General features: G+C 34.4%; 1 protein-coding gene across 4 annotated transcripts in view; it reads left to right on the forward strand.

Annotated features, from left to right (window-relative positions):
• Positions 1-12,874, forward strand: part of LOC121415202 (band 4.1-like protein 4A) — a 91,582-nt gene that overhangs the window by 54,671 nt on the left and 24,037 nt on the right. For all 4 annotated transcript variants that reach the window (XM_041608363.1, XM_041608364.1, XM_041608365.1 and 1 more), the window contains exons 14-15: positions 8,979-9,107; positions 12,250-12,300. In XM_041608363.1, coding sequence (XP_041464297.1) covers positions 8,979-9,107; positions 12,250-12,300 — 180 coding nt within the window. The remainder of the gene's footprint in view (positions 1-8,978; positions 9,108-12,249; positions 12,301-12,874) is intronic.

Consider the following 12,874-nt stretch of genomic DNA (forward strand, 5'->3'; position numbering starts at 1 on the left):
GCAATACTAGTAATTATAGGCTAGGTGATATAATTGAGACACCCAATGAAATATACAGCAGATTGTTAATGACTTTTCATTGTAGGATCTGTTTAATTGAATGTAGTGTCATCAGATGTAAGCTCAAGGTGGGAACTGTAGTTTATAAATTGCTATATGAATAAGGACTTCATTGTATTTCTGTGAGTAGTGCAATTGTAATACAATCTCCACCTTACAACTGTGAATTTATTGATTATAAAGTGTAATAAAAAGATATTACTTTTGAGTTAACTTTGTAGTTGAATCATATTTTTTACAAAAAATGTTTACATATTGGAATATTTTTAACAAATTTTCAAAGATTATACACACATTGGAACCATTATTTTCAAACAGATATGATCTAAATAATTTGTATGATATTTAAAAAAAAAAAACTAGTGACAAGGAATTTTGATAACATAAATGGGCATTTCTTTCAATTTATCAACCTTTTTGTACTTCTGAGTTTTGACCCCTATTTTTTCTCTTTTCACTTCACAATTTGCTCAAGCTTTGATGATGCACCTGTAAGAGAATTGCAAATTTTTATATAATAATTATAATAATGATAATACATAACATTTATAAGGTGCTTACTACTGGTGTTTCTGAGTGCACTGTGTTCTGTTTATAGTATATACTTGGGATTTTATTAAAAGGAAAGAGAAAAAAAATGTCGAAAACTCGAAAAACTGATGAAACTTTTCAAAGAAATCTCACATATTGGAGGTCCCATGAATGTACATATTTCATGGAATTGCCCAAAGTATAAAATAATGACACTTTATTTACCCAGGGTAGCCACTTCAGTTTGATAGAAGCTGCTCTTTGTGGGTCCTGCATAACATAACCTCATTATTACCCTTTTCCAATCTAAATGCTGAGCGCCTAGCAAGAAGGCAAAAGGTCCCATTTTTATAAGTCTTTGGTATGACTCAGCCGGGGATCGAACCCACGAACCTCCCGTTCATGAGTCGGGCGCTCTACCACAGAGCCATCGTCATGTCCGATAAATTAAAATTCAAGGGTTCTTGCAAGAGAATGAGGCCAATGCGTTGGGGTGGGCACGGTGCCAACCATGTACAGCCGCAAGCCTGAACATGGCTACATGATCGGCTTTTGGGGTCAACCCCATGCCCTGTCTTTAATTTTCGTATGAAAATTTAATGAAGATGAATGATCGGGGGCTGCCTCTGGTTTTATGACTCTTCAATTTGTTTCTGAAACCCACCTACCCCCATGTTGATCACTCAAATGTCTTGACGTTTAACCCATAATGACTAGATATCCCCTCCAGGCAATTTTTGCAATGAGAGAGCGTTTGGAAGTAGTCGTTATGATATAAATGTAGATTTAAAGGAAAGTGCAAAATTTTGGGAGCATTTCATTGAACATCTTGTTAGTGGTTTTCACTGAAGACTGTTATAGTTATAAGCTACTGAAATCCTTGTATCTGATTGGCTGAAAATGAATGGTGTCAATAAAAGTCACTGATCAGATACCTCATAAGAACGTCCATTGTCACATGTTCAGGATGATAAAAATTGTCTAAAAATGGGAAAAGTGGTCATATACATGTACTAAACTTATGTGATGGAGGGGTTTTCCAGAAAAATAAAAAGGAAGGAAATGACCTCATCTTATCATGTTCATATTGTTCAGAAGCATATGTGGGATGTGTTACAACAATGTCCAACTGACAAATCTCCTTCACTATTTGAAAATCCCTTCAAATCCGAAATAAAAACTTCTTTCCTTATCCCTGGACTACCCCATTAATTCTTTTAAAGATGCCTGTGAAGCATTACCAGTCTCAAAAAAAATTGTGAATCATGCCATGATTTTATCAACAGGTTTATATTCATGCGAGAGCCTGGGTGTGAATGTGATTTCTTGAGGGAAACTGCACAAATTTCCCCGTTTTGTCTTTCAATATTTCTCATCCCACCTGTTCATCGGAGACAGTTCAAATCGACAGTGATTGAGTACTTTTTCTTGAATGAGAATTCCTCCACTCTAATCACAGACTTTCATTGATCTTTGAATATGGCATGTGATCATACATGCCTGTCATTTATTCCATAATGATAAAGATACCATTTATTTTAGTCACTAGTCAATTTACTAATAATTAATTGGTTCTTTTCCCACTTGCCGCTAATACATGTGACTTTTTGAAACAGCTAGGTTTTAAGAACCCCAGCCATTATATATGAATATTTCTTGCACTGAAGATCTTCTTGGGTTGCATGCATTTACCATAGAGCTATTACAAGCTTCAGTCTCTGTTGTATTGCTTGTGCTGCTGAACTCCGTTGGCTCTACTCACCAATTACAGAGACCGAAGTTCTAACGCGATCTGTTCAGATCAATGACCATTTTTTTATGTATTAAGTTCGGATAAACCAGGGAAGGGAAGTCATTGTTTTTTTTCCTGTTTTGGTGCATTTCAGGCCAAAACGGAATAATAATCTTTATTTTGGTCCAGTTCCTTTTTATATATTTTATGAAATAAAGACAAAAATCAATGAGCCCCGTCGGGGGGATTTTGAATTGTTAACCCCCTAATGGCGGCTGCACGATTGTGAGTGATCTGTGTACGAGGAGAAATAAAAAAATTTAAAAGTGTTTGAAAACTTCTTGAAACAGAGGGCTGCCAGCTGTCTAGCATTTACCATGCTCTGTTCACAGAACTAGAGACAGAACCAATCTTGATTTGTCAGAATAATGTCATGAAAACAAGGGGGTAGTGTTTGGAAGAAGTATTTATTTGGGTTGATTGATAGATGTTTTGTTGTAGTTTTCTGGCCGATTGTCAGAAATGTTTTTGTATATTGTTTTACAAAATCCCTACTAGAAACTGTTTTATATTATAACTTGAACAGAGGATTTTGAGACAGAGTGCTGAAGCTGTGTTGAAGCTCAGAAGCACCATTAGGAATCCTAATTTTCTAATTTTGTGTAATTATGTAAAAAAAATTCTTCATGCAATCAATGATTTCATTTACAATCCCACTGCTGCCACCATAAGTCTTCCACAGAGATACTCTCTGTTTGTATCCCCATGATTTTTCTGTATTTGAAGTAGAATTAAGAATAGGAACCATGGCAACAGTCATTGTTTCTCTTGAATTACCCACATCATACATACAGAGTTTTGCAGACAGAGACTGGTCTGAAAATTTGGGGCCAAATATGTTACTTGCTCTTGATTTTCCCCGGGCAGTACAGTGCAGGGGAATGATGAAGCAACTGATGATAAACCCTTTTAACAAAGTTTTATATCTTGCAAGAAGGAAATATATCATCAGTTACAGGTGTATTTGAAAAGAACGTGAATATAGTTTTAAAAAGGGCTGCATTATTATTGATTTTTAAATATGTGTAATTTTGAATGGTTGATGAGTGAAGTTGAACCAAGACAGTGAATTGGGTGGGAAAGAACAATACAGATAGACATAAACTAAAGTGAGAGACCAAGCACAGAGAGAGAGAGAGACATTATATTAAAGAGACAGAGAGAAGGACATACAGACCAACATCATACAATCAGGGGCCAAGGAAACAGGGGGGGGGGGGGCTGGATGGGCTTCACCCCCCACCCACTTTTTCCAAAACCATGAACAAAAACATACAAATGACCATCTGATTGTGACCTTTGCATGATCAGCCCCCCCCTTTCAAAATCATTCCGTGGTCCCTGATGATGTAGAAAAAAGAGAAACTAGCATGATAAAGGAAAATTCAAAGGTGAATCCTTTCTTCCATTTCTGCACCAAAATCACCCAGAATTAATGCCCCTGCCATGGAGTCCAAATGACAAACAGGTGTCCTTTTACGTGCAGTCACCTGATGCCTCTGCACTTTACATCATATGGAAATCATTTTCAAGTAAGGGCAACTTAGTTCACTTCATAAACTTGGAGAAAAAAAAACTAAAAACATCATTGGAGAAAAGAATGACAGAATGGTTGAAATGTAAAGTGTAGTACTATGTATGTTAAAAAATTTATAAATTTGCATTTGGCTCATGTGAAAAAAAAAAGGGTTGAGGAATCGTGATAAGGACTCCCAGTAAATGTCCAGACTTGTACATCTCTGTTTAGATTTTTATTTTTAATGTGCAAGGCCTTTCATCTTGATTAAGTAGCATTTTAACAGCGTCAGTGCTGTCCATGTATCTACTTTTTAGATTACCATATATTCACTCTCAGTGTTTTGTTGATAATCGGTGTTACCTCGCTTTCTTTGTATATTCACCTTGAATGATGTTTGTTTAAGGGAAAAGTCCACCCCAACAAAAACTTGATTTGAATAAAAAGAGAAAAATTCAACAAGCGCAACACTGAAAATTTCATCAAAATCGGATGTAAAATTTTCGCTTCATTTCACAAAACAGTTATATGCACATCTTGGTCGGTATGCGAATGAGGGAACTGATGACATCACTCACTCACTATTTCTTTTGTATTTTATCATATGAAATATTTTGATTTTCTCTTCATTGTCATGTGAAATGAAGTTTCATTCCTCCCTGAACACGTGGAATTCCATTATTTTAACATTTTGTGCTTCAGGCAAGGAGGTCTTAATCATCAAATTTGTAAAAATTGAAATATTGTATAATTCAAACAATAAAAAACAAAAGAAATAGTGAGTGAGTGACATCATCAACCCTCTCATTTGGATGTGACTGGCTTGTTCATATAACTATTTTGTTAAAAATAAGTGAAACTTTGAAATGTCATGACTGTCTTATTTTACATCTGATTTTGATGAAATTTTCAGCATTGTGCTTGTCTGATTTTTCTCTATTGATTCAAATCAACATTTTTCTGAGGTGGACTTGACCTTTAACTGCAGGGCGCCTGTGTGAAGCAGTTTTTCAAAACTGATCAGGCCATACCTGCAGTATAAAATGTCTAAAACAATAAAATAAATGAATGAATAAATAAATAAATGAATAAACAAGTCAATAAATTAATTAATGGATGACAAGAAAAAAAAGGTTATCACTCAGAAATGAAGGAAATGGAGGGCATTTTGTCTCCCAAAAAAAATTGACAAGCAAAACAAAAAAAAAGTAATCACCCATTTTACAAGATTCACGATGAAGGCATTTTATGGGATGCATCATTGTATTTTGTTTTCAATTCTGTGAGAAGCAGAATGTCATCTCAAGATGAACAGTTGAATCGTTGAAGGAAGCACTTAGTTAAAGGACAAGTCCACCCCAATGAAAAGTTGATTTAGTTGATAAAAAGAGAAAAACCCAACAAGCATAACACTGAAAACTTCATCAAAATTGGATGTAAAATAAGAAAGTTATGACATTTTTAAGTTTCGCTTAATTTCACAAAACAATTATATACACGTCCTGGCTGGTATGCAAATGAGGAGACTATGACGTCATCCGCTCAATATTTCTTTTGTATTTTATGATATGAAATATGAAATATTCTAATTTGCTCCTCAGTGTCAAGTGAAATACGATTAATTCCTCCCTGAACATGTGAAATTAGCATTGTTTAATACTAGTTCAGTCATATTGGTCCTTAGAATATTGTCAAATATATAAAAATGAAATTGTATCATTCAAACAATAAAAAACAAAAAAATAGTAAGTGAAGGACATCATCGACTGTCTCATTTGCATGTCACTGAATTGTGCATATATCACTGTTTTGTGATAAAGAAGTGAAACTTTAAAGTTTCATAACTTTCTTATTTTACATCCGTATTTGATGAAATTTTCATCATAACGTTCGTTTGATTTTTTCTCTTTTCATTCAAATCAACATTTTTCTGGGTTGGACTTGACCTTTAAATGTCACCTCTTCACCATGAAATAAACTTTTTATTGATATTGTAAAGCACTGGGAGATTAATTTGTTTCAATATGAGTGCTATATAAGCTCATATCATTATTATCTTTGATAACTTTGTATGCTACATATTAAAATACAATAATTATATTCCACATTCAACCATCATTTTTTTCCTATTGTATTTGTGTATTTGATTTTACTACATTTATACACAGATAGATCATGCCATCTTGAATAATTTTATATGCTCTAACACAAATACATTAATAATTATCATATTCCCATGCCCACAGCTATCCAGATATTTTCTATTCTTTAACCATATTTAATCTGATCAGATGGATAGGTGAGATTAATGGAATAACTATCCCATGCTCTATGGTTGCCATTAGTTACCAACATTGGTGGGTGCGTGTTTTCACAAGTCAGCAAGCCGCATGATTTGCAGTTGCTCTTTTCTAAAACAATAATCTGAAATATTTGAATTCATGTTAAGATTTAGTAAGATTAAAGGACAAGTCCACCCCAACAAAAAGTTGATATGAAAAAGAGGAGAAAAATCCATTGAGCAAAACACTGAAAATTTCATCGAAATCAGATGTAAAATAAGAAAGTTATGACATTTCAAAGTTCGCTTAATTTCAGAAAACAGTTATATGCACATCCTGGTCGGTATGCAAATTGGCAGACTGATGACGTCAACCACTCACTATTTCTTTTGTATTTTATTATATGAAATATTCTAATTTTCTCCTCCCTGTCAATTGAAACAAAGTTTTATTTCTCCCTGAACATGTGGAATTACCATTATTTTAGCAGTTTATAGTTAAGTTGTTCTTTTTTTTGTCAAATTTGTAAAAATTGAAATATTGTATTCAAACAATAAAAAAACAAAAGGAATAGTGAGTGATGGACATCATCGACTCTCTCATTTGCATATCGTTGAGTTGTGGATTTAACTGTTTTTTTTGAAATATAAGCGAAATTTAAAAATGTCATAACTCTCTTATTTTACATCCGATTTTGATGAAATTTACAGCGTTATTTTTGTTTGATTTTTCTCTATCAATTCAAATCAACAATTTTCTGGGATGGACTTGACCTTTAAAAAGATGAAATAAGTATATCTCTTATCGCAAAAAAAAATAAATGAAATAAAAAAAATCAAAAATTAAAAAATTGAAAAAATGAATGATCTGTAGATTGTAGAAACTGCTGAATTCATCGTTATTAGCAATGAAAGTATAAAGTCATTTTCAACACATAAATGAATAAAATATTCCACACCGCAGAGCTTTACAGAAAACCATTCAATATCCTCCATATGGACGATACTGTCACATGGATATACTTGCTTTAAGAAGTGTGAGAAAACTCTGACATGCTTGTGATATGAAATGACTTTAAAATGTTATAAGATCCATTGGTAATACTAAACATACGCATGTGGCATGTGAAAGTACGAAGTTGAATAAATGCATAATCCAAAACATAAGTGCTGCATTAAAGACAAATGCATTGTGATTTTTCATTTTTGTGATACTCAATGCCAAAGTGAATAAAATTGCAGTTTTTCTTCAGACATTGTTTTGAGAAGAAAAAAAACATATATCAATATGAATATAATCTATGCTCAGCATTGTTAAAAGGTTAGCTGATATCACTTTCATGGTTAAAGATAAATGCTAGTTATGGTAACGATATCAAAATGAGTTCGTACAGAATCCAATGAAATGACCAAAGTGTCTGTATAAATGAAACGCATGTGCCAAAGGATTGTGGAAGAAATTGTGTAATTGCTGAGAAATCAGCAAAAAAGCACAGGATTCAGGTGGAGCGTCGGGGCCCGATGCTCTAAGCAATAATTATACATTGTCCCACGTGGGCGTATCTGTGTTAGGGATCTTCGGTGTGAACATTTTTCAGCGTAGATTTCAAGATTCACAAAGTTCAGTTAATGTAACTGTACCAGATCTAGATCCTCGATGATATACTGACAATTAAGCCTTGTTTTACAGACTTTCTCATGAAATCAGTGTTTACTGCAACTACTGGAATTTCTCTTTAACCAAAAAAAAATATAATGCAGTATTGCGACAGAGATACTGAGCTTTTTTAGGACTTATTTTAGGAGAGCAAACTTAATCACTGACCTGATGGTCCCTCCGCCTCCCAACCAACCGATGCACTGGGAATACTGGTAAAATATAGCATGACAAAAAATATAATGACAATTGCGGGGATTATGATACATGTAAAGGTAAAAAATAAAAAAAAATTACTCCTGTATGAAAAACAATTGATGTTTGTTTCATTTATTAATTCAAGACAGCCATCTGTTGTCAAAAAAATTCTTCCTTCGGGAGTCCTATCCTGTTTTCATTCGCCTTGCAATCCTTGAGCAGGACTCTGGTCATTTTCTATTATCTTACTAACTTTTTGTAGAAAGAGATTTCTTTCTCTTCATTTCATTAACCTGACAATACTTGCACCAAACTGATCTTATATGCAAATTATATTTCTTTTAAATGAATAAAACAAAGATCTTTTCATAATAATTTGGAGTCATGAATAAAGAAAACTTTAGGATGGAAAATATCAAGACCTTTACTTTCCTTAACTTTTCTTGCTGTGTGTCTCAACAGGGGGGGGGGGGGTTCAGGAGTTCTATCGATCCCCTGAAATTTGCAAAAAGCAGGACATAATTAGGGAAGGAAAAGGAGAAGAGAAGGAAAAAGAAGGAATCGAACCCCCTTATTGAAAACTCTTGCTATGCTTCTGATCTCAGCACATTCTATTGAGTAGTCAGTACTCAATTTCAGACTTTGGCTTTTGGCAATTCCTCCATTTTCAGGTTACATATGTTTTGTTTCTTTGGCTGTTCTTTGTAATTTTTGTACCTTTTGGTATTGTTATCTTTTGCATTTTTGTCATTTTTTAAATCAACTCTTGTTTGTATTATTTATCATGTTTTTTTTTATACTGTTCGATTTGAATATGGAAATAAATGAAGCGAATTGAATTGAAAACTGCTGTATGAATTAAAATCTCTCTTAACCATTAATGAGACTAATTATTCATGCATGTATTAACCGGAAAGGTCTTTCTGTCTTGTGATTGGTCCAGATCAAGGTCACGTGATCACATGGTCGAATCCGAGTCTCAGTGGAACGCCATCCAGACGGGAGAGTTAGAACAGAGTCGAGGGGAGGTGAGAGAACCAGGGGAAGCGATCGTCAAGAATCTCAAAAACGGGTAAGAAAAACAACATTAATTTTCAAATTCATAGAAAATTATCAAAATTGCAAGTGATGTTATGCTTTACAGACCTGTATGGTTACTTAAAACTGATAAAAATTAAAAGATATGATATAAAGCTATTTCCATCTTGTCATTGATTTTTGTTAGAGAATTCATGTTTTGTGAAAATTGGATGCAAATGTAGAAGTAGACCATTCTTTTTAAACTTCTTTTCTTTTCATCAGAGAGGGGAAAGGGATTTAGAATTCAGAGACAGGAGCTGAACAAAAAGAGCTTGTTCTTTTGAGTTTTTGTTACTTCATTTTCCAAACTCCCTTTTGTGAATAAACAGTCTCAAACACCTGTAGTCTATTATAGAAAAAGACATCAGTTTGGTTTGGACGTATTTGTTTTGCTCGCTTGCTATTTTTCCTTGATCCTCGGCAGACTTGTATTTTTTCTCGCTTGTCCCGCGACATCTTGTCATCATACGTCAGGTTTATGAAGTGAAAAGGAGAAGGGAGGAGGCGCAAGCACGCAATCATTCGAATTCTCCCCCCTCCCACGTTCCGAGGTGATGCAGGCGGTCCTGCGCCAAAGCGCTGTAGGATTTAGAAATAATTTGGGGAATTTTAGCCGGGATCCTTGAGTAAATGGGCTGGAAATCCCTCCGGATCAGAGTCAATACACTTTTTTTTCAACTGTTTTCACCATGAGCCTAAGCTCTCTCTCTCACTCTTTCTCTTTTTCTTCGTTCTCATTCTTTCTTTCTTCGTATCTTTATTTTTCAAGCTCTTTCTTCTTTTCTCACTCTCTCTTCCCCTGTCTCTCCCTTTCTTTCTCTCACTCACTCTTCCTCCCCTCTTCTTTTTCCTCTGTCTCTATATTTCTTTTTCTCGCTCTCCTTCCCCCTCTTTCCTGTTTTTCTCTGTCTCTCTCTGTCTTTCCCCCTCTTTCCTGTTTTTCTCTGTCTCTCTCTTTCTTTCCCTCACTCTCCCCCTCACTTTTGCTACTTTATTACCTTTTATTTCTGTTTGCAATCACAATACAGTCAAAACTGCTTTAGTGAACACTTTCAATATTAAAACTACCTTCCTACAAAGACCACTTTGTTTTTTCTTTATTTATTATTATTTTTTTTTTTTGGGGGGGGTGATTTTTTTGTAATTTCCATCGGACCATGTCATATAGAACTTGTTTATAAAGACAACCTTTCTTGTCTCTCCAGAGTAGTCTTTATAGACAGGTTTCACTGTATTCACATTCATTTTATTCATTATTCCTCATTGTCAATTATGTTTTGAACTTGATACCCCGCTTCACTTGACAGACTTTCTAAAAAGGTTTTAATTTTTTTTAGGACAAAAAAGTACTTTATCTATATAATCTGCATTACACAAAGTGATTACTGTATCAAAGAATAGTCAAACATCCAAAGATGTATTAAGCATTCAGTCATTTTTAAACGGACCCACTTTGATTTTGATGTTCTTTTGATATTAATAAAAAGACTGGCAAGCCGGAAGCCCTCAATATTATAGCTCTAAAAAGTAAATTATTTGATCACACTTTATAGTGAAAAATAAACTTCAGTACTAGTAGGGAGACTAGTTTGATGGTAGGATCAAGGGCTATGGGGGTGATTGTTAAAGGGGTTAACCAAGATTCCTTAGAGGGCCAATGGGGTAATATGAGAGGGCATAGTCTACCCTTGTTTGAAATGGGATATGTTTTCTTGCTATTCTTGCCTGAGGGTGTATGGGGGATAACTCAAACATGAGAGAAATAGAGAGGGGGTGGTTTCAGAATATTTATAAAAAAAGAATGATGGAATCAAATTCAAGGTTTTAATCATGTAATTCAATCCATATTTTCAATTGGATTTTAGAAATGATTTCTGCTTGCTAAAAGTGAAAGTTACTGGCATTATTGTATGAATGTACATGGAAATTATGTTTTTGAACATGATTAGTCCCTAGATTGCCTTAATATGCATCCATACACAAATTTAGAATTAAACTGAAAAAAATAAAGAGTTTTAGGACTGCAAAAATTCATTTGATACTTGTAACATATTCCTTTTCTTGTAAGCACTTTGATCCTTCCTGGGAAAAGAACAGTACAATATTAATGATGATGATGTTAATGATAATGATTATAATAATAATGATGATAATTATGATAATAATGATTATAATGATAATAATAATAATAATAGCAATGAACCTATTACTACGAACAATAATAAGTAGCTAATCTATTGCATTTTAATCAGAAAAAGCTTTTAAAAAAGGCATACTTGACATTTTATTGAATTGTTGCCTTCATACCAATGTAACAATAAACCGAGCAGTATCAAGTAAAGTATACAAGGAATTGTTCTTGTTACAACATTTTCCACGCAATCTAAGGAAACAACCGTCATTGTGATTGGTTTCAGCCCCTCCCACAATTGGTGGTACGACTGCTTACAACCGTTGCAATTGTGTGCAACATATATTGTGACCAAATGATCGCAGATGATCATGCACACAAATAATTGTGAAAGCCCCATTAGCAAGTGTACACCTAACAGGCTGCTAAAATGATAGAGAGCGGTGTTGGCTCAGTCGGTAATGCGTCTGCCCGTCGAACCAAAGATCGTGGGTTCGAGTCCACCCCGGGCGGATGACTGAAGCCAGTGCGTTGTGTGTAAACGTCTCTCCCATGTATCATAGATGCAGGCTATGTTACAATGGAAAACACTCCTCGGATAGGACGTTAAATAGAGGCCCCGTGTAGAGGAGAGTCACCACCTTTGCACGTTAAGAACCCACTGCACTATTCGTATAAGAGTAGGGGGAAACCCCGGTGTAGTGGTCCACCTGCATTCCCCCCAATCAGTTATATCGGGAGGAGAGACCTGTGGGTCACAGTGATTCAGTTCGCTTTTCGCCTCCCAGGCACAGGTGACGCCAAATAAATAATAATAATACTACAAAGCTATGAATCCATTGACCGGGTAATAATAATTGTGAAGCGCTTTGAGCAGTCGTAGATTGATGAAGCAGTATATAAAAAGCAATTATTAGTAGTATTATTGAGTAAATCTTTACATTCTAAAATTTCTGAATAAATATTCATTTGTAAATTCTTCATGATAATTTATTTTTTTCAGGTACATGTCACCAGAGACTCCTGAGGGATACAAGTGGTATAAAGAAAGAAGGTCAGATTTCAATTCTTGAAAATTCTTGCAATTTCTTTTCTCTTTTTTTTAGGTCATCAATTGTTAGTTTAGATACCTAAAATATTTCAACATTTTTAAATACTCTTTGAATTGTAAAATGTTGAAAGATTCAAAGGCATCCTTCATGGATGACTTGTATCTGTATTTTCTGTGGATATTGATTTGACAAATAATTGCATTCGTTGCCGTTCTTCTTGTGTCGAAGTAATGGAATATCGACATTGCTCATTTGAAGAAAAATGCATTTTCATTTTAAAGTTAACCATGGCGCAGTAATCCTTTGCAGAAAAGCTTAAATATTTTATTCAATTTCCCAACAAATAAACGATGTCTAATCTTTTATATTTTCATCATGTAAACAAATTGTTACAATAAAATCTATAAAACGATCTTCGTCAAAGAAATTAAAAGTGTCTTGCCTCCACATTTCTCCATGTTTCTCATATATATAAAACGCAGTTCTTGTATAGCGCATAGCACATTATGTCATAACGTCCCTATGCGCTTCCAAAAGACTTGGTTATTATTACCCTGGCTTTAGCCCCGCAGCCTT

The sequence above is a fragment of the Lytechinus variegatus genome, chromosome 5, assembly GCF_018143015.1.
Source record: "Lytechinus variegatus isolate NC3 chromosome 5, Lvar_3.0, whole genome shotgun sequence".
Classification (NCBI taxonomy): Eukaryota; Metazoa; Echinodermata; class Echinoidea; order Temnopleuroida; family Toxopneustidae; genus Lytechinus; species Lytechinus variegatus.